We start from the raw sequence: 25691 nt of genomic DNA, 5'->3' as shown, positions 1-25691 counted from the left end.
CTATAATACTACATGATCGAAATTTTATATAACTTGAATGTACTTTTAATGCACGTTTAAAATAACCTCTCGAACCGAGTGTACAACAAAAACTTTTGGTCATTTATAAAATTATTATATTATTTAATAATAAATATATGTTTATAAACCACCAAAATTTAGTGCAATTTTAATTAAATTCTAGGGGGAACATTCTGTAGGAGTTGGCAATTGGCATCACTGCAATTGACAGATGGTGTAAAAGTAAAAGTCATCAACAAAAGATTTTTTTTTTAATTAAAAACTTCAAAGTAAACAAATTGATGAAACTGTCTTAGTGAAAAATAATTTCCAGCAACTATTTGACTACAATTGATTATTGAAATTTCAGTGCAGTACATGTTTCTGCCAATTTGTCATTAATTTTATTTTTGTAATCATGACTGACTATTTCCAAGAGATGGGATGGAGAGAATTGCAAGACGGTGAGCAGCCAAATCACTTTTTACATTTGGCTCGACTCTTGATGGATTATAATATATTTGACGACAACTTTACTGGAGAATGGCCTAGGTAAGAGATGGATTTTGGTTCCTTGATACAGAAATAATGTGTAAGTTTTTTGGCTGCCCGTAAAAAACTCTTACATAGTACTGTTTTAAAATATCAAATGATCTTACAAAATGATATTGATATGATATGAATTCTATGGAAAACATAGTGAGACGAAAGAAAGGTGGGAGATAAGGTTCGCTCTTTATTTGCATATGTTGAAGGCTTTGGATGGTAAATGTTGATTTTACTGTATTATATAGAAGTGGCAGTTATTTTTTTTCTAAAGTTGCACAGAAAAAGTATTTCAACTAACTAAATTTATTCCCATTTCAGATTACCACCTCCAGCATCAAAAGAAGTAGTAAAAAATTTACCTGATATTACTATGGAAGTAGACGATAAGAATTGCCCTATATGCCTAAAGAATTTTGAAATAACTGAAAAAGCTAAGCAAATGCCTTGCAATCATATTTTTCATCCTACATGTATTTTGACTTGGTTGGAAAAGGTATTAGCATGCCCTTGAAGTGTGATATTAGTATGAATTAATCTGAATATATGTAACCAACATTCCTAATTAGTAAACATAAAGTAATGTATTGTAGTTTTTTAAAACAGTTGAACATTTCTAACATATTAAAATTAAATATATATTAAACATTTTAATATTAATGATGTTAATGAATAATAAATATCTGCATAATTATTAATTTTTTAGAGATGAATGAAATTTAATATAGTTTTTAAATTAAATTGTTACATACAACAAAAAGATATGAAATTTTAAACTAACTATAATGTTTAAATTAGCTAATCTATCTTAAAATGTAAATATTGTTTTAATAACTTTCAGACCAATTCATGTCCCTTTTGTCGCCATGAACTACCCACTGATGATGTGACATATGAAGCATTTAAAAAGGAAAAGAAAAGAGCTGAACAAAGAATAGAAGATATAGAAGTTCTTCATAACTCTATGTTTAGTTGATGCTTCTATTATGTTATATATATTGGGTAGTAGGGAAATTATTTCATATTAAGTTTAAGATTTTAAAGGTTTATAATGACTGTACCATTTACTAATCATTCCTTTATAGAATTACTATGGATATCTAAACATTGCAGTATCGGTTTACTAAGTAACCTAAGAAGCTAAATTTACTGCTTACTTTGACTTACATATACAAAGATATATATTTCTGACAGGGAAGTCATGCTGAAGTTTTAACTCTGGATTTTATAATTGAAGACAGTAACATTTAGTAATATAGTTTTTATTTTGTCTGCACATGTGTTTCGAGATTAAATTTAAAAAAAACTTTGATAAAAATTCTAGATATATACTATCAATTACCTGTATATATATTTAATTTTTAAAATACCCACAGATAATATCACCACCACTGTGAAGTATGTTGATAAAGTAAAAGCAAAAAAAAATTATATTTTCACATTAAATTAAGATTCCTTAAAACAACAAATTTGAGTCAAATATGTTACCATTATTGTGATTGCAAATATTATACTAATATGTCATGAGAAAAAATATTTCCTCTAAATGCTTCTTTTTTATATTGCAATTATATTGTGTCCTTTTTGAGGGGAAATTGTGGTTGTCAGAAATATAAATAAACACTGTCAAAAGTTCATCTAGAATTTATTGTCATTTTTGTTAATAGAATGTGTCACATATATTGTAAAATTTTTTAGTTAAAATAAAATAAAAATTTAAAAATACAATAAATATTTTATAATTCCAAAAACAGAGAAACAATGAAAAAACGGTAAGTGTTTATCACTTGTGTCTTATTAATGTTATTATAGGAATAAAAAATATTGATATATAATTTTCAGACTCTGTAAGTGTCCACCAAAATTGCAGCAAGTGTGTAAGGCAAAGCAAACCGATTGCAAAGATGTTTCCGAAATCATCGAGGCTCTTACATATCAAGCTGAATGTAAGATTTTCTTTTATGAACTTAGCTGTGACTTTGTAATTAGGATCTCCTAGATATCTTAAACATTAGCATCATTGGTTAAAAAGTATCAAACAAATATAGGGTTTGTTACAATTTGTATTTTATACTATTTTATCAAGTTAAACCAATAAAAATAAATAAATAAGAGCAGTGATGGCGTAGTGGCTTCAGCGTACCTGAGGTTGTAGGTTCGATCCCCGGATGTGCACCAATGGACTTTCTTTCTATGTGTGAATTTAACATTTGCTTGAACGGTGAAGGAAAACATCGTGAGGAAACCGACATGTCTTAGACCAAAAAGTCGACGATGTGTATAAGGCAGTGGAGGCTGATCACCTACTTGCCTATTAGATTTAAAAAATGATTATAAAGCAGATACATAAATCTGAGGCCAAGACCTAAAGAGGTTGTAGTGCCACTGATTAAGTTAAATCAATATTATTTTAGATAACACTATCTAAAATGTGGTGGGTATGATTCACTACTTACTCATCTACGTGATGTATGCAATGGGATGTTAATAAATTATTACGTTCCCTAAAATTGCTCATTTCTTAGTAGAAATTTGTCACTCGGTAATTTTGTATGTATTACGAGCGTATGATAGGCATTGATGCAAAAATAGTTTAATATTGCCTTTGGCCTCACTCATGCATTAAATTTAATTAATAAAATGTTACATTAAATTATATTTAGGTTCAAAAAAGGAGAAGAAATCTAAGCCACCTACATTTAAAACAAAACCATTCAAGCCAAGGCATTATAAGGACACATGTGTTCCCATGGCGCCCTCTATGCACACTCGGTAAGGGTTTTGATAGATAACAGCCTGGACGCTTTCTCCAAATTTAATAATTAGGAAGAATAAAAGAAAAGTAAAAAAATATTTTAACTAAGCCTTTTCAAAATATAATGTTTTATGATGCAACAGAAAGCGTCAGTTTAAATTTATCCCTAGCATTAGGTACTACTTACTGTGTATATCACGATGATAATACATAATTTTTAATATGCCTTTTTATTTTATATGTAAAAAAAATCAAATTTCTGCTGCTGAAATATTTAAATTTTTAGTAAAGAATTTTTGTGTGCCGTTTCAGGTTAAGATACATAGGTCATTGTTCGGCAGAACCGCCTTCTAGAAGATCTGAAAACGCGAAAAGGTAATCTTTCTTGCATGCAAGTAGATAATATACATAATGTTTAAAGAACTTTATTTCTCATTACAAAAAAAAAATATTTACATACACAACTTAATATTAATATATATACGAGCGAGATACACGTCGCCATTAGCCGTCTTAACTTTAGTCAACTGAGTTATATCGTTTTATTTATCGTTGAATTCTGTTAGAAATTGAAAAATCAAATTATTTCGTAAGCCATATTTATAGTATAGTCCAATTAACCAATGTAGCAACGTTTGAATAATCGCATACACGAGTGTTAATCTGCGTTTAAGCGCCATAAAAACATTCAAAATTACCTATTTAAAAACGTACTATCTGCTCTTAAATACTATCATTTACTTATGTACCTCCATACTTACATTAAACATCATTTAATTATGCCGAACATAGTCAAGACAAGCCACAGATAGTGTTATAATAAAATCAAAAAATTTGAGAATCGATCCGAAACAACTTGACTTTTTTAAACCTTTGATTTTTAGAAAGAGATACGCCGAGCTTGAGTCTTCATCATCAGACGAAGGAAGTGGCATCTTAAGAAAAAGAAAGAAAAAAGAAAGTAGAAAGAAAAGGGTGACATACTTGGATTTGGTACCCGCTGATATATCATTACCTGTTCCGCCTCCTATTGTGAAACACACGTCATCTGATAAAGAGATTTTTAATGTAAGGAATAATTTTACTTATATTTAAAGATATTGTTATTCCTTTAAGAGATTGAGGTAATTTTACTGTAGATTCTTCCTATGCAAGCGTTACTTCGAAGTCCAATAACTTTTAATTTTTTTAAAGTGAAACTTCTTTAGGTTATAAATATTAGCGTCACAAAGATGTGCAGCGTTTTTGTCGAAGAAAAGGGGGAGGGCGTTTGAGACCGATTGAAAGAGTGAGAAAGGGGGAACGTAGCATGAAGCAAATAGCCATGGCATGAGAGGTGGGAGAAAGATTTAGAGAGAGAGTAAGGGAGATTGAGAAAAATTACACGCTATTGGTAGATTGACAATTGGTCATGAAACAGATTGAGAAATCTGAGGCCCAGATCTAAAAAGGTTGTTGCGCCACTGACATTTATATACACTATAGAACAGAAGACCAACTCTTAGCGATGATAATTTTGTATAATAATAATAAATTTTGTGTATTTACTTTAGGTCGCTAGTCCTAAAACGAGTGGCGAAGTCATTCGTGCTGAAAAGACTGTTGTCAAACTCAAGGATTATAAGCCGCCATTACCACCGAATGCGGGTTATGAGTGAGATGATATTCAATTGCTTTTTAAACGGTTAAAAGTAGGAATAGCCTACTTAAGCGTGCGATTCTTAGTTAGTAGAGTTTGATAATCTTTAGGGTCGTCTTCAAAACCCCAAATGAGCATCGTTTATCCTGCGTGCAGTTGCAAAATATACGAAATAAAAACATATCAGGGTATCTGGTAGTCAATCCAAAAATTATTTGCCCATAATGAAAAATTAACTAATCCCACTTACAAATTTGATTATTAAAATTTCTTTATACGTATATTTTTAACCGTGAAAGACCGATGTATAATCAGACGTTTAATCTTTATTTTAATTGAGTGATCTAATTATTATTGTCAAAATTTCATTAATTCCAGATTGTTTAAGCCACACAGTGGTATAGTGATAAACAGAGATAAATCATTTGTTCCTGATGCCGTGTACGCGCCTGGCCCGAGAAAAATTATTAGGTATTTTATATATTATTGTTTTTAGAATATTATACCGTATTAAAAACCCGTTATTTATATAGATTTAACTTAAGTGCTCATTCTCTTTAAATACCAAATAGTGATTACACTATAGACAAAACTGTAACGTTTAAAGTAGAATATTCTAGAACGTCAATCAAACTTACTAGTTTTATTAAACCCTTAGTAACTATAAAAACTACTGTCAGCATTTTGCAAAAATTATTTATTTACACTCGATAAAAATGGACATAAGATAATATTGACAAAACACAATTTGGAATTACAAAAGCGATTGAGAAATTTAAATTATTTTGGTTTCAGTGATAAGCCGAGAAAACCGTGCCATAAGGGAGGGTATGAATCACAGTTTTAAATTAAAGTATAATTTACGTAGTATTATGTAGGTGAAACAACATAAGGAGAGAAACTACACTTTTTATAACACGGTTATAAAAGGTATGCGTATTATTATCGAAATTTTTTAGTTTTGACACAATTATTTATTTTTCGTAGACGTTTAACCACCAAAACTTGCCTTGCAAATCAGTAAAACAGACCACTGTGAGAGAAGAAATAAAGATTATTATTATTACTGTGATCCAAGTCTCATTGAGGTCTTAAAATGTTAAAAGCCTTGCGCCATTGTAAGCGCAATTCTTCTCGAATTTATCTTTGAAGAATAAAGGGGAGAATAGTTTCTAATGTTTTTATACATTTATGCCTAAAACTTAAACTTATTAAATAACAATAGATAAGCGCAAGTGAGGCTGATTTATGTGAAAGTAACAAATTTTTTTTTAGGATGTGCTTAAGAAAAGATTGTCCAAGGAAGAAATGCAGGTAAATATGACTACAGCTCTTTTAATCATAAAATCGAAAACGTTGGTAGTAAATATGAAATTATAATATTTCAGAAAGTATGCCGCTATGCTGAGAAAAAAACAAGGTTTCGGCAAAGAAGGAAGGTAAGTGAAATAAGACGGAATTTCGTAACGAAAATAAAAACCTAACCTACGATGACGTAATATAGGTGCGGGTGCGCGTTAGAGCGGGACAGAACGCATACTGCGTCTCACATCGGTCTGGCGTAATCGGTGACGTAGCGTAAGCGCGGGCGGTGCAGTTGATACTCGTTAGAGTGAGACAGACTATGCAGGCGTGTTAGTCTGAGTCTGGTAGAGTGGTAGATTGTTATAATACCAAAGACGAAACTTGAAATAATATCAAAGAAAGAATATACTGCACATATAAAAAATATTATATTATAATTTAATAATGTGTCTATGGTTGAATTGACTATACTCTAATTAAACGTGGCCAAAGCATAATGCCCCATTTTCAGCGCAGGTTGCCATAGCAACCATTGTAAACCTTGGTATCAAAGTATATGTCGGCGCGAAGGGCCTGTAAATAATGAATCCAGATTAATTAAAGCTGTCATTAAATTATTGAAGATAATGACGTCAGTAATACTGGTGTCATAGATTAGTTTGTTGGCATCTGCCTTTTAATTTCGACATTAGAGTCTACACTTTAAAGGCTTCTGCTTGGTTCGACCGCTCAATCGAACTGAGGCTCGTACCAATCAGTTCCTGTATTTATAACAACCAGAATTTGTAATAAACAAGCTTCGTAACATTTCGGGTACTCGTTCCACGACCGAACCCGAATAGACAACAGAGTCAAACAGAGTCATAAGAACGAGTGTCAAAGATTACTTTAATATTTATTGTTATCTAGTTTCCAATATTTAAAATTATGATAAATAACTTTCCATAATAATAATTATGACTATGGAGTCAGAATTATTATCGATCATTGAATAGTGATTAATTATAAGATCTAGCAACATTGACAAGTTAAATGAACTAGTCATATTAACGGTTTTAAAGAGATTTGACTTCGATGTCATTAAATGATAATGACAGTGGCAGCTGACACTAACACGCCATTGCTGTAACATAAATAATAAAGAATATAAAATTACTACAGACTATCATAAAATATGAATCCCAAACATTATTAATATTTTTCGTAACAATATATAAATTTGCGCCGATACGGCCATACTGACTCCAGCGCGTCCCTTGCGCTGCTTTACATTGCAACAACTTTAAACAAGGCATCACTCATGACGAGATCTAGCCCACACAAGGCATCACCCATCCTGGGTTCAGCCAACAAGACCAGGATCAAGGATACGCGTGGTGGCCAGCCAGCGTTTTAGGAAGGTTATTGGATAGGAAAACAAAAGGCATCACTCATTACGAGATCTAGCCCACACACAAGGCATCACTCATTACGAGATCTAGCCCACACACAAGGCATCACTCATTACGAGATCTAGCCCACACACAAGGCATCACTCATTACGAGATCTAGCCCACACACAAGGCATCACTCATTTAGAGATCTAGCCCACACACAAGGCATCACTCATTTAGAGATCTAGCCCACACACAAGGCATCACTCATTTAGAGATCTAGCCCACACAAGGCATCACCCATCCTGGGTTCAGCCAACAAGACCAGGATCAAGGATACGCATGGTGGCCAGCCAGCGTTTTAGGAAGGATATTGGATAGGTAAAACACATTTTTATTTTTTCATAAACATGTCAATGCATATACATAAAATAATTATTACCTTTAATTAGATTAGTTATTCAGTAATTCAATGCAATTACCTAGATCCAAAAACGTCAGTAGAAGAGGTCGAGGCCTCCTCACATAAAACTCTCCGACAAATCTTCCGCCGATACGGTCAATTCGACTGAAGTATAAACTCATGGCGTTCAAAGAATTGCTCCAATTGGTTACTCAACCAACCACAACATGTAAACCGCCTCGGCCTGCTGACATCTAGACTAAGAATTATAAAGCAGTTCTTCTCAAAAGCAGTCTAATGACAGAATATACCGATACCCGTTCTCTTTAAAAAAAGATATATTAAAAATTAAAACCCACAGTAAAATGGTATCACAAAATACTTGATATATTTTTTTTTGTCATCACACTATTATCACATTAGTTATTCACATCAAATTACATTCATGCACCTGATGTTCGTCAAAAATATTAGAAGGTTTAATTTTACAATTACTTTTACAGTTACATTTACAACTTAAATTCAAATCTTTATTACTCATATCTGTAACGTATGGAATGTTTCGCTTATGATGGTTGATATAAAATGCACACTTAAGTTTTTAGTAATGGGCCAAACCCAGCAAAATAGAATAAGAACGAAAAGTGGGTAGAACGAATACGCAACGTACGGTAGACAAAAATCACTGCATTTTGATGTGTAGAATGTAACTGAGCTGAAGAGAAAGCGTTTTGGATTGAGTATTCATACAAAGTTGATATTTGTCATGACAACTATGAATAAAATTAAAATAAAACACGTTTATTTTGGAACATAAGATCGTCAAGGTATCATATTTTCCACGTCACCAAATTCGATCCTGTAGGCATCCCTACTCATTGGCAAAGAAGACAGGGTGTAGGCCGAGAGAAAAAGCCGACGTAAAAAACTCTCGGTAATTTTTAAAATAAAATAAGTCATCAAACAATACTACAACGCTCATAGCAAATTAATTAGAAGTAGCTTGCCCAGCACTAGTCCTAGGCCCTTTCATCAACTAGACAATCGCTGACTTTATAGTAACTTTTTACACAGCTCCTCTTTTTAATACATTTCCCAAATTTATTAAAAGACAGAGATACAAGAGCATCTGGGATTTTATATTAAAGAAGAGAATCCCTTTTCCCAAAAAGAATTAGTAACTAAACCACTCAAATCAAATTTAATTTTTTTTTGTGAGCAGTTAACGTCTCCAAATATTTGAATGTTCAAATTTATATTTACAACTTTGATTTGGATTTTACTTTGCCATATGTGCTAAATATTAGAGAATGTTTATAATGACCGATATAAAATTCTCTTTTCACTTTCAGCGATGACGAAAAGTAAAAATACATAAATTTACCGAAAGACATACGTAAATATTAAACACAAAAGCTGTTTTTTTTAATAGTGTCATCTGATTAGGGAATTCCGTGAAAGCCAGATGCTATATCTAAGCATCTGTAATATCGGGCTCTGCCTATCTCTAAATTTGGTCTGCTAATATCTCTAACCGCACTTGAATTCAACACGCAAAAATCAACGCAAAGTTGGTCCGTCCCGTTCTTTTTCTCGATTCATAAAATTCATATCTTATTATGACTTTCTCGAATTAATTGACAATTTTAATAGTTTTAAAAAGTCTTATACCTTTCTTTGAACAATTAATTACATATTTTGTTGTAGTAAGTTTAATAAATGAACAATACTTAATAGTTTAATTTAGCGAGTTACATTCGTCATTTTGACGGTAGTAGCAATTTTACTCTAGATGACCCACACAACGGCAGAAATCTCATTTAATAAACTGTGCCATGAAAACCGGTATTGTTGTTACTGAATTATGACGAAATAACGTTATGCTTAGACGAATTTCTCACTTTGCAGTCCCGGTAACACGACAACGACAAACGACCCGGTTTAAGAAAGTGAAACGAACGAATTGATATTTTGAAGATACCATAACACGGGATCTTTGTTATATCATTATATTTACTCTACTTTCGATTTTACGCCTACGAAATATTATAAGAACTGATAAGAATTTATTTAGTGAATCGGAGGTAATTCTCAGTTACTCAGATCGAAAAAACTCAGGGTAAATACCTGTGATCACCGCAACCATTACCTCGGCGTCGGCGTCGGTAGCATATGGTCGAATCCTCTTAAAAAAACGTCCGTGCCATTGTAGCATACTCTGCGTAACGGCTCGCTTGGTCCGAAGTGTAGTTGCGCCATTTCGGCACGTCAATCGAGTACCGAAACTCTACACGTCACTTACGTATGGATCAGCTCTCCCGAAGTCTCTTGGAGATGTGTGATCCCACCGCTGCTGTCGGCGCGAAGGGCCTGTAAATAATGAATCCAGATTAATTAAAGCTGTCATTAAATTATTGAAGATAATGACGTCAGTAATACTGGTGTCATAGATTAGTTTGTTGGCATCTGCCTTTTAATTTCGACATTAGAGTCTACACTTTAAAGGCTTCTGCTTGGTTCGACCGCTCAATCGAACTGAGGCTCGTACCAATCAGTTCCTGTATTTATAACAACCAGAATTTGTAATAAACAAGCTTCGTAACATTTCGGGTACTCGTTCCACGACCGAACCCGAATAGACAACAGAGTCAAACAGAGTCATAAGAACGAGTGTCAAAGATTACTTTAATATTTATTGTTATCTAGTTTCCAATATTTAAAATTATGATAAATAACTTTCCATAATAATAATTATGACTATGGAGTCAGAATTATTATCGATCATTGAATAGTGATTAATTATAAGATCTAGCAACATTGACAAGTTAAATGAACTAGTCATATTAACGGTTTTAAAGAGATTTGACTTCGATGTCATTAAATGATAATGACAGTGGCAGCTGACACTAACACGCCATTGCTGTAACATAAATAATAAAGAATATAAAATTACTACAGACTATCATAAAATATGAATCCCAAACATTATTAATATTTTTCGTAACAATATATAAATTTGCGCCGATATATATTTAGTCCGCAATTGTATGACCGCCATGGTCAATTGTCGACCATCGCACCATTTTGAGTTTATATTTAAGGATATAAAAATATAAACACATAATGAAAAGAAAGCACTTTCTTTACATGTACATACCTTAAATATATGTATTCTCAATTCCCAGGATGACTGAGGTCCCCTATACAACTTTAGGAGTGACTGACGGAAAGCCAAGAGCGAGAGGGACACAGAAGCATTTAAAGGATGATGATTCAGTCTGTGGCTTGGATGAGATTCCTAAGCCTGAACATGTATGTTTTTTTTATAGTATTTTAAATAATTTTTAAATAATCATAATTTTAAATTTAAACGTCGGTTTAAATTTACTTTATTGTCGGTACTGATTGTAGCTATAGATTGTGGATGCCGCTACACTCTGCGAATTTTTTTTTGAGAGCGAAAGACTCGAGAATGTTCCCTAGGAATTAGATTAAAATATATATGTGTGTTATTTCTAGGTACACATACCGGCGAATCTTAAAAGGGGTACACTACAAACACATTCCTTGACCGTCCTGCCTTGTACCAAAGAAAGGAAACCTGACGTTCATTACGGCATTTTGACTGGATCGTTCAATATGTATGATACAAAATTCGGTAAGTTGTTGTTCAACTCTTAACAAACATAAGTTATGAGAATTATCTGTATGTTTGTAATATTAGAATAGTAGAGTGAAATTATCTATTAAGGTTTCCAAGAACGTGTGCTAAGTTTCGTTATACTTTTATATGGATTGGTCACCAATTTCTCGGAAATTATGGTTTAGGTTATTTAGTTGCGGGAGATTTTACCGAAATTATGCTGAGGGTTAGGTCCATAGTCTAATTCGTATCACAATATTTTTGAGAGTTTATTACCAGTTACCACTATAGAACTAGTACTACTACCTCCTTGTATTTCTGACTCTTTCTGATTTCTGATTTTGATGTATTTCTGACCCAATTCGAGTTAGGGACTTTCAAGAAAAGAACGTACTTAACTGAACGTACGTTCTTAAAAGCCTGGCACTTGCGAGTCCTCTGGCAATGTCAGTGTCTATGGTCGTCGGTATCACGTAACGGCAGATGAGCCGGCCTGCCCCTTATAAAGAGGAAAGATTTTATTTTTTATTGGTAACAGATAAACTTCTTGATCGATTTTAAAAATTATTTCACGAATATGCATCATCACCAAGGAACATTGGCTACATAGAAATACACGACACCCACAAACATTTACATATTAGAAAAATAAAACTGCAGTAATCCGCAGTAACAATGTGGCCTCTTTATTATGCTATGGACACTAGGGCAAGTCTTGTGACCACATTATTGATTGTTATGCATCATAAACACCAAATTGACAATACTGAAATCACAGAAAACTAATTTATTACAGAAATACACACATTATCTTTACAGCCTATGCCAATCTGATAATGTCGAGAAACATTTAATAAAATATAATTAAGTACATAAAAATTAAACACATAATACACAATATCGCCACTGTGAATTCACTCTGCGAACATACAAATATGTCGATAGTGTCGGAGTTTAGTGTTTATAGGACTTTAATAATAATTCGTGGCGAATGTTACTATTTTGAGTAAAGAGAATGTAACCTATTTACTTACAGGCGGACGTTCAAGAGGCAGACAAGCTCTCACAATGAGCGTTATGGCATATTGCTTAGCGTTTCACTATCATCCAAAACAATGGACTATGAAGTTAATTGATAATTTAATAGATGCTGGGGATCAGTGGTGAGTTTATTTTAAATGTTTTTCTAAAGAGGATGTATTAGTAAAAGCAACGGTTCGTATCTACTGTTAGTCTCTTATAAATCCCTAGTCTCATTTCTCAGATTGTTCTGTCTGTGCGTATTTAACAGTCGCACGTACGGTGAAGGAAACATCGCGAGGGTAACGGCAGAGTCAATGTCAAAGTTTGCTCTACCTAATGTCCTATTACCCCAACATGGGCTAGAGGGCGATCACAGTAACGCTCCATCTTTCGGTCTTAAGTCTTGTATTTCACCATGCTCCAAGTCTTTCCGGCCATTTTGCCTCCTCTGCAACAGTACGATTCCAGGTTTGCTCGGGCCAAGCTTTCGCTGTCCTTGTAGGTTCCAATCAAGCGCCTGCTTTGGAATATGATTGGAATCTCTTCGGAGTTTATGGCCTTCATTTCCACTTGCGTCACATGATCTGCTGATCAGGGTTGCTCACACAATTGGATTTAGACAGACTATTGTTTTATGGGTACAGTTAATTATATAGATGAACTAAGCACTAATAGCAAGAATAAATTAACTTGGAACATTGCAACTGCTTCCGAGTTACTTTACATATAATTTATTTTATAAATTGTAATCAAGAAAAGAGCGTACCAGTTCTTAAAAGGCCGGCAACGCACTCGCGAGCCCTCTGGCATCGAGAGTGTCCATGGGCGGCGGTATCACTTAACATCAGGTGAGCCTCCTGCCGGTTTGCCCCCTGTTCTATAAAAAAAAAAAACAAAGACACTAAACCTAGAGGTTGTTGTGCCACAGATTTGATGTCGTACGTGGCGGTTACGGGAATATAATACCATTTTTGTAATGTTCAGGTACGTGCAATGTTTGGATAAAGTCCACGATCACTCTGCGGTTCAAGGGATCTGTGAGGTTCTACCTTTTGGGAAGAAACAGACGTTAATATTGAATGGAAAGCGAATGCAGGTGCTATTAGGAGAACCCGAAATTGTTGGCTACACAATGTCACTTGATCCAACAGTTTATAATCTTTGTCGTGGGCTTAAAGCATTTTTTAAGGATAATCGGGCCGGCGTCGTGTTGACCAGGTTATTGATTTTATAATATAAACTGAATTAAGTTTTTGCATATTAAATGGCTTACGCTTAGGAGTGACCCAATTGCATTATCTAAACTATTCAAAAAGTAACCTTTAATACAAATAGATAAATTAACAAACTGTTGAGTTGCTCTAGTAGTTTAAGCGTATGACTCTGCCTGAGGTTCGAATACCGACTGTGGGCACCAATGGTCTTTCGGTCTATGGGCGCGTTTAACATTTGCTCGTATGGTGAAGGAGAACATTGTGAGGGAACCGGCATGCCTTTGCCGAAAAAGTAACATTGCCCCATTAACTCAATGCCGTGTGTCAGGCAGGCAGGCTAATCACGGATACAGATATCTGAGGCACAGACTGTTTTTTAAGTAAAAAAAATAAAAAACGTTAACTTTACTCATTCGTGTAACTAACGCCATCTATCGGTTGCAATGAATACTATTTAAAACTTTTAATTGTACACATTTCAGAGTGATGAAAGTTGTTATATGGAGAGACAAAGTTTGCTATTACATATTCGATCCAGCCGGAAGAGATTCGAGAGCGTACTCGAACTTCTCCAACGGCTGTTCCGCTTTAATAAACGTGAAAGATCTACCGGGCGTCGCAGACGTCATTCTGGCTCGCAGCGTTGTTGAAGATCAGAAATTTGTACTCGCCCCCGTAAAAGTACTGAAAATGGTCGACGAGAAGTGCGACGAGGATTTCGAATCTGACAAGGAGTTAACCCAAGCCGAGAAAGCGATGATGGGGTACAGGATTTTGAATGAGAATTGCGCCATCGTGAACGCTAACATGCATCTGGGAGATCGGTGTTTTGAGGACGCGAAGTTTCGTCAGGCGATTCCCATCGCGGTTGTGGCGATGACGTACGCGAAAATATCACCCCCCAACACGTGGTTCTCGAAGACACTGGACAAAGTCTTACGTCTGGGAAACAAACTGTACATGGATTGCTTACACCCAAAAGTTATGATCGACATGACCATAGACAATATTCCGAACGAAGTAATCGTTGGGCCGTACGCGTGCGAAATCATTATTTATAGAGAGCGCGTGAAGGGACAATTGTTTACGACGAAAGAGTGCATTTTCAATATTAAGTCTGGGTTGGAAGATTTTTTCAGCCATGAGTACAATAGTGGAATTTTAGACTTCAATAACTACGCGTTAGCCGTTTGGAGGCAGAAAGAGATGTACTATCTCTTCGATCCTTACCCTCGGAGCAATGACGGTTTGAGGTCCGTGAACAATGGGAAAGCGTGTTGTTGGATGTTGCTCAACCCAGAGGCGATGGCGTCTGTGTTTACCAAAAACTGGGATTATATGCCAGCCACAACTCAGTTCTATATACATGCGTTTAAAGTGTTGAAATTGAAGAAGAGGGAGGCAAAGGTATCTTATATACGCATTTAATCGCTAATTAATGTTGAAGAAAATAGGGAAATGTAATAAATCCCTAAATTGTAAAATCTGTTTCGTAAAAAGAGGAAGTCAAAAAATTATTATTCCGTAATACATTAAAATTGTATTTCAATTACAAAATTTATAGCAATGCTATATGCTAATATTTCAATGTTTGATACAATTGCAGCTGAATTGTAGATTTGAGTCAGATAAATAAAAAGAAATTGTTGTGTAGTTATTTTAATCCCCCCCCCATATGGGTTACCTAATAAATAATAATAATACCTAATACATGCCTACAAAGCTAATCTTTATACGATGTTTTTTTTATATTCAAATGGAATCAATTTTTACCGGGAATCACATAAAGATGGTCCTTATTTATTGACCTCATTTCAGACTCAAATCGTGTGTACCCTAAGTGATGAGCAGTTACCGGGGGCGAAAGGTAAATCTAAAAGAAAAGTTCTGCCCATGAGCAAGGCTCAAGGTGATGGGAAGGAAGTGTTTCACGACGTTATGCCGAGGGAAGATTTTGAACTGCCACCAACAGGGGTAAGTAATACATAAATAGGTTTTATATATTTTTCACTTTTTTTTTTAATCTTAATAGGTTTTTTTTACAAATTCTTTGCTACAATTAATTTTGAACTGTCTTTCTCTTGATCGGATAATTATTAAAGCAAAAGAAGATGGTACTTATTTTTTAATACAGTTGCTCAAAAAGTGGCATATTGCAGGGAGGTATAGCGTTCGGAAAGTGGGCTATTACACACTTGTGCTTTTTTCTTTGCCATTCCCGCACTCGTGCGTTTTCTTTGCCAACTGTCAAAACAATGTGTATTAAAAAGAAAAAACCAACCACGAAGGTTTTATTAAAAAGATTCATAGAAGTTTTTATGATATATGATTTCTAAATATTATAATAATTGGATTCAATAAGGTCGATTAGGTTTCTTTTCATTTCATATCAATTAAAAAAATATTAAAAAGAATTTTATAATATATGCAAATACGTATTTTTAAAAAGTTTACTAATAATTAGATTCTATAAGTTAGGTTAGGTTTATTATATTTCATATCAATAAAAAATATATTAAAAAGAAAAAACTAACCATGAAGTTTTTACTAAAAAAAATCACAGAAGTTTTTATGATTCATGCAAATATTTTAAAAAGAAGCTATAGCTATTTGTTTAAATATCAGATTTAATGATTGGACTCAATGAGTTAGATTTGGTTTTCTTTCAATAAAAATAGTCTACTGAAGAATTGGCTGTATGGGCCAAGTTCCCTTTGCCTACCCAGAATGGGTGAAGAAAAGAAAAAACAAACTTTGCTCATATTCTTTGCGGTTGGCGCCATTTTCCAAAAATGTTCTTTCGAGTTGAGTTATTTGTTGCACTTGATGTACATGTGATTACAAATGAGTAATTTCGACGATATTTTATTTGAATGTATACCACCCGAACGCAGTATAATTGCATAAAATGCTTCGGACAACAATTTACCGGGAACATATAAGTCGCTACATATCTACGTGCAACGAATTTATTCCGTAGAGAGAATAGAAAAAAAGCAAATAGTTTAATTAAATTGCTTTATTTTTTCGCAACTGTATTAAAAATAGTCGTTCAGTACACGTGCGGTACCGTCATTGCAACTTGTTCCGACTGTCAACCCTCACCTTCGGCTGCGCCTCGGCTCGCGTAGACATTCGTCGGAACTCGTTGCAATGACAGGCTTTCCGCACTTGTAATGAAATATACTATATCATTTAAATTAATAGGTTTTGATTTACAGTCTTCATTAGCGGTGTACCAAGAATGCTGCTAGCATTTCTCTTAAACTTGAAACTATAAGATTGAAGAGTATCATTAAGGTCGTAGGTTCGAACCCCTGTGCAATTGACTTTCTAATGTGCGCGTTTACCACTCGTTAGATGAAGGAAATACAAGGAGATACAGAAATCTGTGGCCCAGACCTAAAAAGTTGCAGCGCCACTGGATTTTATTGACACTATTGGTCTGATTGTGATTTTTTCGTAGCCTCAAGATGAAGAGCAAATGGGAGATATTATATCTTTAGTGGACAGCATTCAAGAGGACTATCTACCGCCTATTCCACTGAGGTATAAGAATGCTCCTTCGGAACCGCTTGAAGAAAAAGTCGGTATGTAATATAAAACATTTATGTTTTTGCTAGTTTAAACATAAGATTATTATCAGATAGAGATCTTCATAAAGGCCGATAGCGCACATGCGAGTCTTCTGGCATTAAGTGACCAAGAGCGACGGTATCATTTAATAACTGGTGAGCCTTTTGCTAGTTTGCCCTTCTATATACAAAATGCTATAAATCGCGCCTATATAATAAAATAATTTTGCACCAGAGGTTGCAAAGATTATTTACGGGTTTAATACTTCGTCTTACTCATAATAGAACTATTGTTGTGTAACAGTGAACCTGGACTCTCCTACGGTGTCTGTCACCCAAGTGGTGCCTCCGTGGCCGAAGCCCCGAGACAAGAGCAACGATATACCGGAGCCCGACCCAGATCCGGAGCCTACGCCCCCGCCTACACCTCCGCCGGCGCCGGTACTTACTGTTTATTCCTACAGTTGCCTTTAACATACGGGATATTTTCTTTTAATAATTTACTGAATACGCCAAATTAAAGATAAAAATGTGTTGCAATTACTTTGTCTTTATGCGAGAAATTACGAAATCGTGACGCAGTTTTACAAGTTCTGCTAAATTCTTATTTGCTACTTTGTTGAAAGGTTAATTACTAGGCTATATTTATATATATTTTCAAAATTATCAATAGATAACTAACCTCTTTGTCTATATGTCTGTATATGTAAAAGTATACGTAAAATCTGGCCAAGTTAAGTTTAACAGTTTTCAGAATCTCAAGACAGGCTAGCGTACTAGAGCCGTATAATTATCACACGCTTACTATAGATCAATGTTATCGAATACATTAAAATGTTTTGTAGATTAAACAGTACCTAGATATAACAAAAACACAAATGTTCGACGTATACTTAACGTACAATGTATCGTCCATTGTACGTGTACCAAAACTATAACTACAGTTGCAAATTCTCTTTTATATCCTGTAATAAAGATCATGTGACTTAGACATTGACTTGAACAATTGGATATCTGTTTCAGCCACCGGAAGGAGGAGCAGAAGAGGTAACATTTGTTCAATTATTTTATTAATTATAAATATAATTTACAAGTATCATGTGACTTGGATATTTTATTGACATACCCGTATATCACTGTCACTGTATTATTAATTATTATTGTTAATGTTTAAGGGAGAAAAATAAATAAATAATAATAATTATTATTATATATAATACAATTTGTTATGTACATAACGCATACGTACATCGCACTAGTCGCGACGTTGGCACAAGAATATGTAAAGTATATAAAAGAAATTTTTTCGTAAGTTTTGTTTCGATAAGCAACGTTTTAATTTTTTTCTTTATAAATAAACATTTTCTGAAGTCAAAAAGGAATAGATACAATTCATAATTTGCTTTTTTAAAACGTCTTTGTAATTTAAGGAGGAAGAGATGGGCGAAGAGGAGGAAGATGAGGAGACTATGAAGAGAAAGAAAGAGGAAGAAGAGAGAAGAAAGGCTGAAGAAGAGGAAGCCAGGAGGAAGGCTGAAGAATTGCCGCCTCCGCTTCCCCCGCCGCCGCCCTCACCGCAGCCAGAACCTGAAGTACCGGTAAATATTACTTTTACACAGTTGAGCTTATATTAAAATTCCGTAATAGGTCGTAAGTATTCTTGATTAATAGTTAGAAGGTAGGTAGAAGAAAAGTCGCCATGGATTTTTTATTTAATTTCACATGATGACTTCTAAAATATTTATTTATGCCATTGATATTGTGTTTATTCGTTAAAAAATAACTCTTCTTGTCCTAAACAAGTTATTGAGCACTGAATCTCCCTTTTTTACACCAGTTGGCTCCAGCGGAAGTAGTAGAAGACGAGGTCCAAACACTCCCCGCAACCAACGTCGACCGTCACATTCTACTAACAGAGGACGCGCGTTACCGTTCAAAACTACGCCAACTCCGCAAGAAAATGACCCAGCCTCTCACTGAAGACCAATTAGAAATCAGTCCCGAGGAAGAGCTGGCCAAACCCAGCAATTTCAAGAGTCTACCGGACAACACTCAAATCGTGAGAGGAACCTTGGCCATTAACGATACGAAGACCTTGGACGTTTTGCCTTTCGCCGCGATAATGGCGATTGTGACGTCATACAAGTACAGTGTGAACACGTGGACAATTGGTATTGTCAACTTTGTCGTGGAAACGGCGAAGAAACTCCATGAGAATAAGCAACAGAAGTTTCAGCTTGCCCCTGTTCATGTCATACCGAAGATCGCTATTGGACATCAGGTATACCATAATTATGTTTGATAACTTGTTTTCGATGATAATGCTCAGATTTAAAAATGGTCTTGGAAATGTCGTCTTAGTTGGTTAGGAATGGCTCAAATTTAAAGGATCTGTCAGCTGTCAAAATCCACATATGACAAATGTAAAATACTTGTACTTTGAAGAAAAGCCTAGATCGTTTCATTGTTTTCGTTCGAACAAGCTGTTTTAATATTAAAATCACTTAATATACAGGAAAGCTGGATAGCACTAAGTATTTTTCAAGTCAAAGGTTAGAAGTCAGAGAGATTTAGAGTCGAGACTTAGTGCTAAGTAGTAATTTATTTATTTATTTATTTATTTATTTATTTATTTATTTATTACAGACATGGCTAAACTCACAATAAAATAATAATAATAGTAATGACGTATGTTAGTTATATGGTATTTTGATGTTAATGACATTAAAATGTTGCAATATGCAGGCATATAGCGCAGTTATCGACGTAGTAGGAGAAGGTCCGACTTGGCAACTAGAAAACACGTTGAATCGCAAATTCCTATGTAGAAGTGACCGTGGAATGGTTACGACCGCTACATACAGCTGTGCATTTTTCAAGAAAAATGGCCTTTTTTATCTATATGATGGCAGTTCTTGCAATCCCATGGGTTTGAGAGATCTGTCTGGAAAAGGAAAGGCGTGTTTATTACGATTTACAAATCTCCACGATATGGTGGTGAGGTAAGTAGTATTTTACGAGTATTTTTTAAAATATAATTGTGAATATTGCGAGAAAGACGTAAAGTATATACCTATACCTATAAACAACTCATGATTATTAGATTAGTAGTTTATATATTTACTTAAAGGTAAGTTTTGTAAGTGGATAATAAATATGATATATATAATTATAGGCCTTAGCGAAGTTCGGAGGCTAGGAGAAGAAATAGAAGACCATGGTAATTTTGTATTCTATTTTAAAGGCGAAACACCAGGCAAATATGGAGTCGGATTTCTTATAAAAAAAGAACTTAAAAAGAATATCGAGGAGTTCTTGGGAATATCGGAACGAATTGCTATTCTGAACATTACAATGCCACAATCGAACGCAAAATGGTCTATAGTACAGATTTACTGCCCTACGGAACAAGCCAGTAACGCCGATGTGGATTCCTTCTACGCAGATCTTAGAAGAGCTATATTAAATTATACACATAAAAATCTCATTGTTATGGGAGATTATAATGCTCAACTAGGTAAGAGAAGAAAAGGAGAAGAAATTATACTAGGCCCTTACTGTACAGGGAAAAGAAACAGGAATGGAACTAAACTTATAGAACTAGCATACGAAAATAATTTAAAAGTTCTAAATAGTATGTACAAAAAAAGACCGTCAAATAGATGGACATGGATTTCACCAAACGGACTCTACAAAAATGAAATCGATTTTATTCTTACAAATAGGGCTAACATGTTCAGCGACTGTACAATTCTTAAGAATCTAAACTTCAATACTAACCACCGTATGGTCAGAGCTAACCTAAAAATAAAATTAGATAAGACTAGACCTTTTAAAGCTAGGACAAGAGAATCAAAACACCTTGTCGGTAATATCAGCGAAAAAAAAAAGTACATTTAATCCAACTAAACTTGGAAGAATTATCAGTACAAGAAAAGTACAACAATGTTTTAGAAGCCATAACTTACAGTTCAAACAGAGTGTCTCCAAATAGAAACAAGTGGCGTTCGGTATCAGACGAGACGTTCTTACTCCTTAAGCAAAGGCAGGAATTAATTAAATTGGAGAATAAAACGAAATCGATCAGAGTAGAAATAACGAAGCTTAGTAAACAAATTAAATTATCACTTAGGCACGACATACAAAAACTAAGATTAGACACACTTGAACGGTACATAAACAAAACTGGTGGCATCAAGAAAGCTGTCAAAGAACTAAAAACTAATATTAACTGGGTCCCAAATATAAATAACAAAAGAGGATATAAAATAACCAAACGCCCGGATATTGTCTCAACGGCGACAGCTTTCTACAAACAACTATACTCTACCCAAACAAGCAATAAAGAAACGACGCTAGAAGATGGAGAAGAGGTACCTGATATATTGCCAAGGGAGGTAGAAAGGGCTATCGAGACTCTGAAAAAGGACAAATCACCGGGTCCAGATTACGTCACCAACGAGCTTTTGATAAGTCTAAAGTAAGTATTGATACCTACTTTCACCGTTCTCTTTAATGAGATAGTTAGAACGGAATCAATACCGGAACAATGGGCAAACTCGACGATAACACTTATACACAAAAAAGGAGATAAGAGTGACATCAACAACTACAGGCCCATAAGCTCTATAACGAATATATACAAAGTCTTCGCTAAAATAATTCTACATAGACTTGGTAAAATCTTAGATGACAACCAACCTATAGAGCAGGCAGGTTTCCGGAGTGGATATTCGACAATAGACCATATCTTCGTAGTAAGGCAAATCTTAGAAAAAAGCAAAGAATATAATCTCCCAATCTACCTATGCTTTGTTGATTATTCTAAGGCGTTTGACTCTCTGGAACATGAAAAAATATGGCAAGCCTTGCAAAGTCAGGGGATAAACAATAAATATATAAAAATAATCAGAAATATATATAAAAATGGAAAAACTAGAATAAAAATGGATAAATTAGGAGGGATTATAAATATTGAACGGGGAGTGCGACAGGGAGACCCTCTGTCACCTAAACTGTTTTCGGCTGTTCTGGAGGAAATTTTCAAAAAACTAAGTTGGGATAAATACGGACTAATGATAAACGGCGAAAGATTGAACCACTTAAGGTTTGCAGACGACCTAATTCTATTTGCCTCAACACGCGATGAACTGGAGAAGATGGTCACAGACCTTGACACAGAAAGCAGGTATGTCGGTCTGAAAATGAATACCGAGAAAACCAAAGTAATGACGAATTCCAGAAAGGAAAAAATACTGTTAAATAACAATATTATAGAATACGTAGATGAGTACTTGTACCTCGGGCAGACAATATCTATGACCGATTCAACAACAAAAGAAATCGACACAAGAATAGCAAAAGCATGGAAGAGCTTTTGGGCGCTTAAAGAAGTCATGAAAAATAAGAAAACAAGCATGGTAATTAAAAGAAAGGTCTTCAATACTTGTGTACTACCTGTACTAACATATGGATCACAAACTTGGGCGCCTACTAAAGCGCAGTATACAAAGCTACAGGTGTGTCAAAGAGCGATGGAACGATGTATGATAGGGAAAACAAGAAGAGACAAAATAAAGAATACAGTATTAAGGAAAATAACAAAGGTAACAGATGTTACAATAACGATCAAGAAGCTAAAGTGGAAATGGGTGGGACACATCGCAAGAGGTACAGAAAAGTGGAGCAAAAAACTGCTTAACTGGTGCCCAAGGTACAGCAAACGCAAAAGAGGGAGACAGCAGAGAAGGTGGATTGACCACATTAAAGAAACGGCAAGTGGTACATGGCAGAGAGTGGCACAGTGCAGAGAGGAATGGCGGGATTTGGAGGAGGCCTTTGCCAAAAAAGGGCACACAGATGCACCAGAACTAGATTAAAATGAAAATTTGTTTAAATGTATATAAAATATATAATGTAAAATGTATCTGAATAAAGGCTATTATTATTATTATTAATAAATATGAAATTGTTGTGGAAAAGTATTATTTTAAATAAAAACGCGTTTAATTTTCGGAATCCTTTTAATTAAAAAAACACAACAAAATAGTAATTTCCATAAAAATATATAATTTAATTATATGTATTAAAAAAAAGAAATATTAAGTATTATTATTATTATTTAATAAGAGTGCATGAATCATTTGAGATTCTCCATGTTATAAAAGCTATTTACTCCCATAAGAGTTATTACTCGTATAAATAGGTCTTAATCTTTTTATTAAATTTAACTATTCAACTAGTAAAATAAAAACTTAACTTTTTCCAGGATTTCGTATAACAAAGATGGCAAAAATCCCGAGCAGCAGTTTGTTTTGAGCAAAATCATCGTACGGAGACTTTTGAATGAACCGCGTCTACAATTACCAGAAGATTACGACTTTGAAACCGGCAGACCTAAGTCTGAAAAATCCAAAATGTCTATCGTAGACTCAAAAAGAAGCTCTTCTGATAAAAAGAAATCATCTATTGATACAGAACCAAAAAGCGAAATGGTAATCGGTTACCAAATAATCAATGGAATATATAGGATAGAAGGAACGACGTCATTAAAAGATAAAAAGACATCTACAGATGTTAAAGCATGTCATTTTGTTTGTCTCATCGCGATGTTACTGGCAACTATGCACCCAATTAGAACATGGGATCATTTACTAGTCGACACGTGTATAGAAAAGGGTTTGGAGATATTCGAGAAGGCAACGAATAAAAGCATTTGCGAGAAGAGAGTTATCAAGAACATAATTCTAGATGGAAAATTCATTAACGTGAACATTAAGAAGATTCTCGTCGTCAACGATAATCCAGAGAAACGTCTCGATCAATACATAAGAGCGGTTCTGAAGCGACTTCGCTACGTTATAGTTAGGTTTTCCTCCTGCAATGTTGTAATTTGTCAAAGCGAAGGCTACTATCACCTGTTCGATCCATATCCGCCCCCATCTGAGAAAACAGAACCAAGCGAAGCCGAGAAAAAGAAGGCAGCTGAAACGGGTACTTCTCTGAAGACTGCGGCCTCAGTGGCTACGTGGACCCTCTACCGATCTATAGATGCTATCCTCGCACGACTCACTCTAATTGCATCAGATCCTAATTCGCCCGAATTTTATACTTTCGAGTTGACATCCGTCAAAACTGCGCCAAGGCATTCCGCTTTGAATTACCGGTTGAGTCCCCTTTTCAAACCAGACGAAAATCCAAATACGCCCTATTTAAGACGAAAACGAGTGCGACCCTTAGTAGATGAGAAAATGTATTGGTTGAATATCGAAACGATTCCCTGGTCTCGTATGAACCCTGTCAACGATTTGGGTTTCGAAAGAAAGACTCCTAAAGCTATGTGGAAGGACTGGGACATCGAATTTCCTGGCGATTTGTATTCGCTTTGGGGCTCAGTGCATCCTAAAGACAGCAAATTTGAAGAGATGCACCGTGGACAGCAATACTTAGCAACTTGTGTTGTCGCACTGGTTATGACTCGAGCATGTAATCTCAGCGCTTGGACTGGTAGCTTTCTTGATGGAATTGTCGAAAATGGCCACAAATATCATAAAAAATGCCATACTAAAATAAGTGGTCAACAGAACCAAGAAATCACATTAGAATATCTCGACACAAGTTATGATGATATGTATCCCTATTCATTCTCATTCAAATTTGATAAAGTTATATTTGGTTTTGTTTACAATATTCAGCCAGACCGTTTTAATTTAAGTAAGGCATTGGTATACTTTTTTGAAAAGAATAGTAGTGGTATATTAATAAGTCCAGCAAAAAACCTGGCTTTTGGGAGAACTGATACGTCATATTTTATGTTTGACTGTCAAAGTCATGGTGCTCCGGTATTTTGTCCTGGTCAGGGGTCTTCATACATTTTGAAGTGTGAGAGTCTCAATCGTCTTATATATTGCATCGCAATTACATTAAATATTAGGCGACATGGGCAACAGTTTCATCTATTTAATATAAATGTTACACTTACAGAAAAATCGAAATAAAGTGATGTTAAACAAAAAATCTTTTATTTTTTACTATGTGATATAGTGCATAGGCAACATATGCATCCATTGATTCAAAATTAAATGTATATATGAACTGGTAGACATTTACCACCCATAACCAACATTTTTTGCTTGAAAGGTGAAATGTATCTCAATCTGTATATAATAATAAATTAAATTTACTGCATAAAGTGTCAGAAAATGTATATGTATGA

At 34.6% G+C, this 25691-nt stretch overlaps 2 protein-coding genes across 2 annotated transcripts; both read left to right on the top strand.

Annotated features, from left to right (window-relative positions):
* The first annotated feature begins 233 nt into the window (after positions 1–233).
* Positions 234–2274, top strand: LOC110992146 (E3 ubiquitin-protein ligase RNF181). The gene is made up of 3 exons (XM_022257840.2): positions 234–552; positions 868–1042; positions 1388–2274. The coding sequence occupies exons 1-3, from the start codon at positions 419–421 to the stop codon at positions 1520–1522; spliced, it is 444 nt and encodes a 147-aa protein (XP_022113532.2). The 5' UTR covers positions 234–418; the 3' UTR covers positions 1523–2274.
* On the top strand, positions 2265–25480 carry LOC110992145. Its single transcript, XM_022257839.2, has 23 exons — positions 2265–2318; positions 2389–2492; positions 3210–3318; positions 3614–3676; positions 4186–4369; positions 4855–4955; positions 5319–5411; positions 5736–5768; positions 6216–6254; positions 6329–6379; positions 11207–11333; positions 11541–11679; positions 12701–12827; positions 13672–13905; positions 14384–15308; positions 15720–15875; positions 17368–17491; positions 17781–17917; positions 18500–18523; positions 18907–19074; positions 19314–19757; positions 20222–20478; positions 23745–25480. Exons 1-23 carry the CDS (start codon positions 2308–2310, stop codon positions 25471–25473), a joined length of 5379 nt encoding a protein of 1792 aa, XP_022113531.2. The 5' UTR covers positions 2265–2307; the 3' UTR covers positions 25474–25480.
* Positions 25481–25691: the final 211 nt, after the last annotated feature.

The sequence above is a fragment of the Pieris rapae genome, chromosome 8 (genome assembly GCF_905147795.1).
Source record: "Pieris rapae chromosome 8, ilPieRapa1.1, whole genome shotgun sequence".
Taxonomy (NCBI): Eukaryota; Metazoa; Arthropoda; class Insecta; order Lepidoptera; family Pieridae; genus Pieris; species Pieris rapae.
The sequence above is the reverse complement of the archived record's forward strand: the minus strand, read 5'-3'. Positions and strand labels throughout refer to the sequence as shown.

Coding starts and splice junctions, on each gene's coding strand:
- LOC110992145 (XM_022257839.2), top strand. Junction 18,524..18,906: donor CGGAAGGAGGAGCAGAAGAG/GTAACATTTGTT, acceptor TTGTAATTTAAG/GAGGAAGAGATGGGCGAAGA. Junction 19,758..20,221: donor AGATCGCTATTGGACATCAG/GTATACCATAAT, acceptor TGCAATATGCAG/GCATATAGCGCAGTTATCGA.
- LOC110992146 (XM_022257840.2), top strand. CDS start 419: ATGACTGACTATTTCCAAGAGATGGGATGGAGAGAATTGCAAGACGGT. Junction 553..867: donor TTTACTGGAGAATGGCCTAG/GTAAGAGATGGA, acceptor TTCCCATTTCAG/ATTACCACCTCCAGCATCAA. Junction 1,043..1,387: donor TTTTGACTTGGTTGGAAAAG/GTATTAGCATGC, acceptor AATAACTTTCAG/ACCAATTCATGTCCCTTTTG.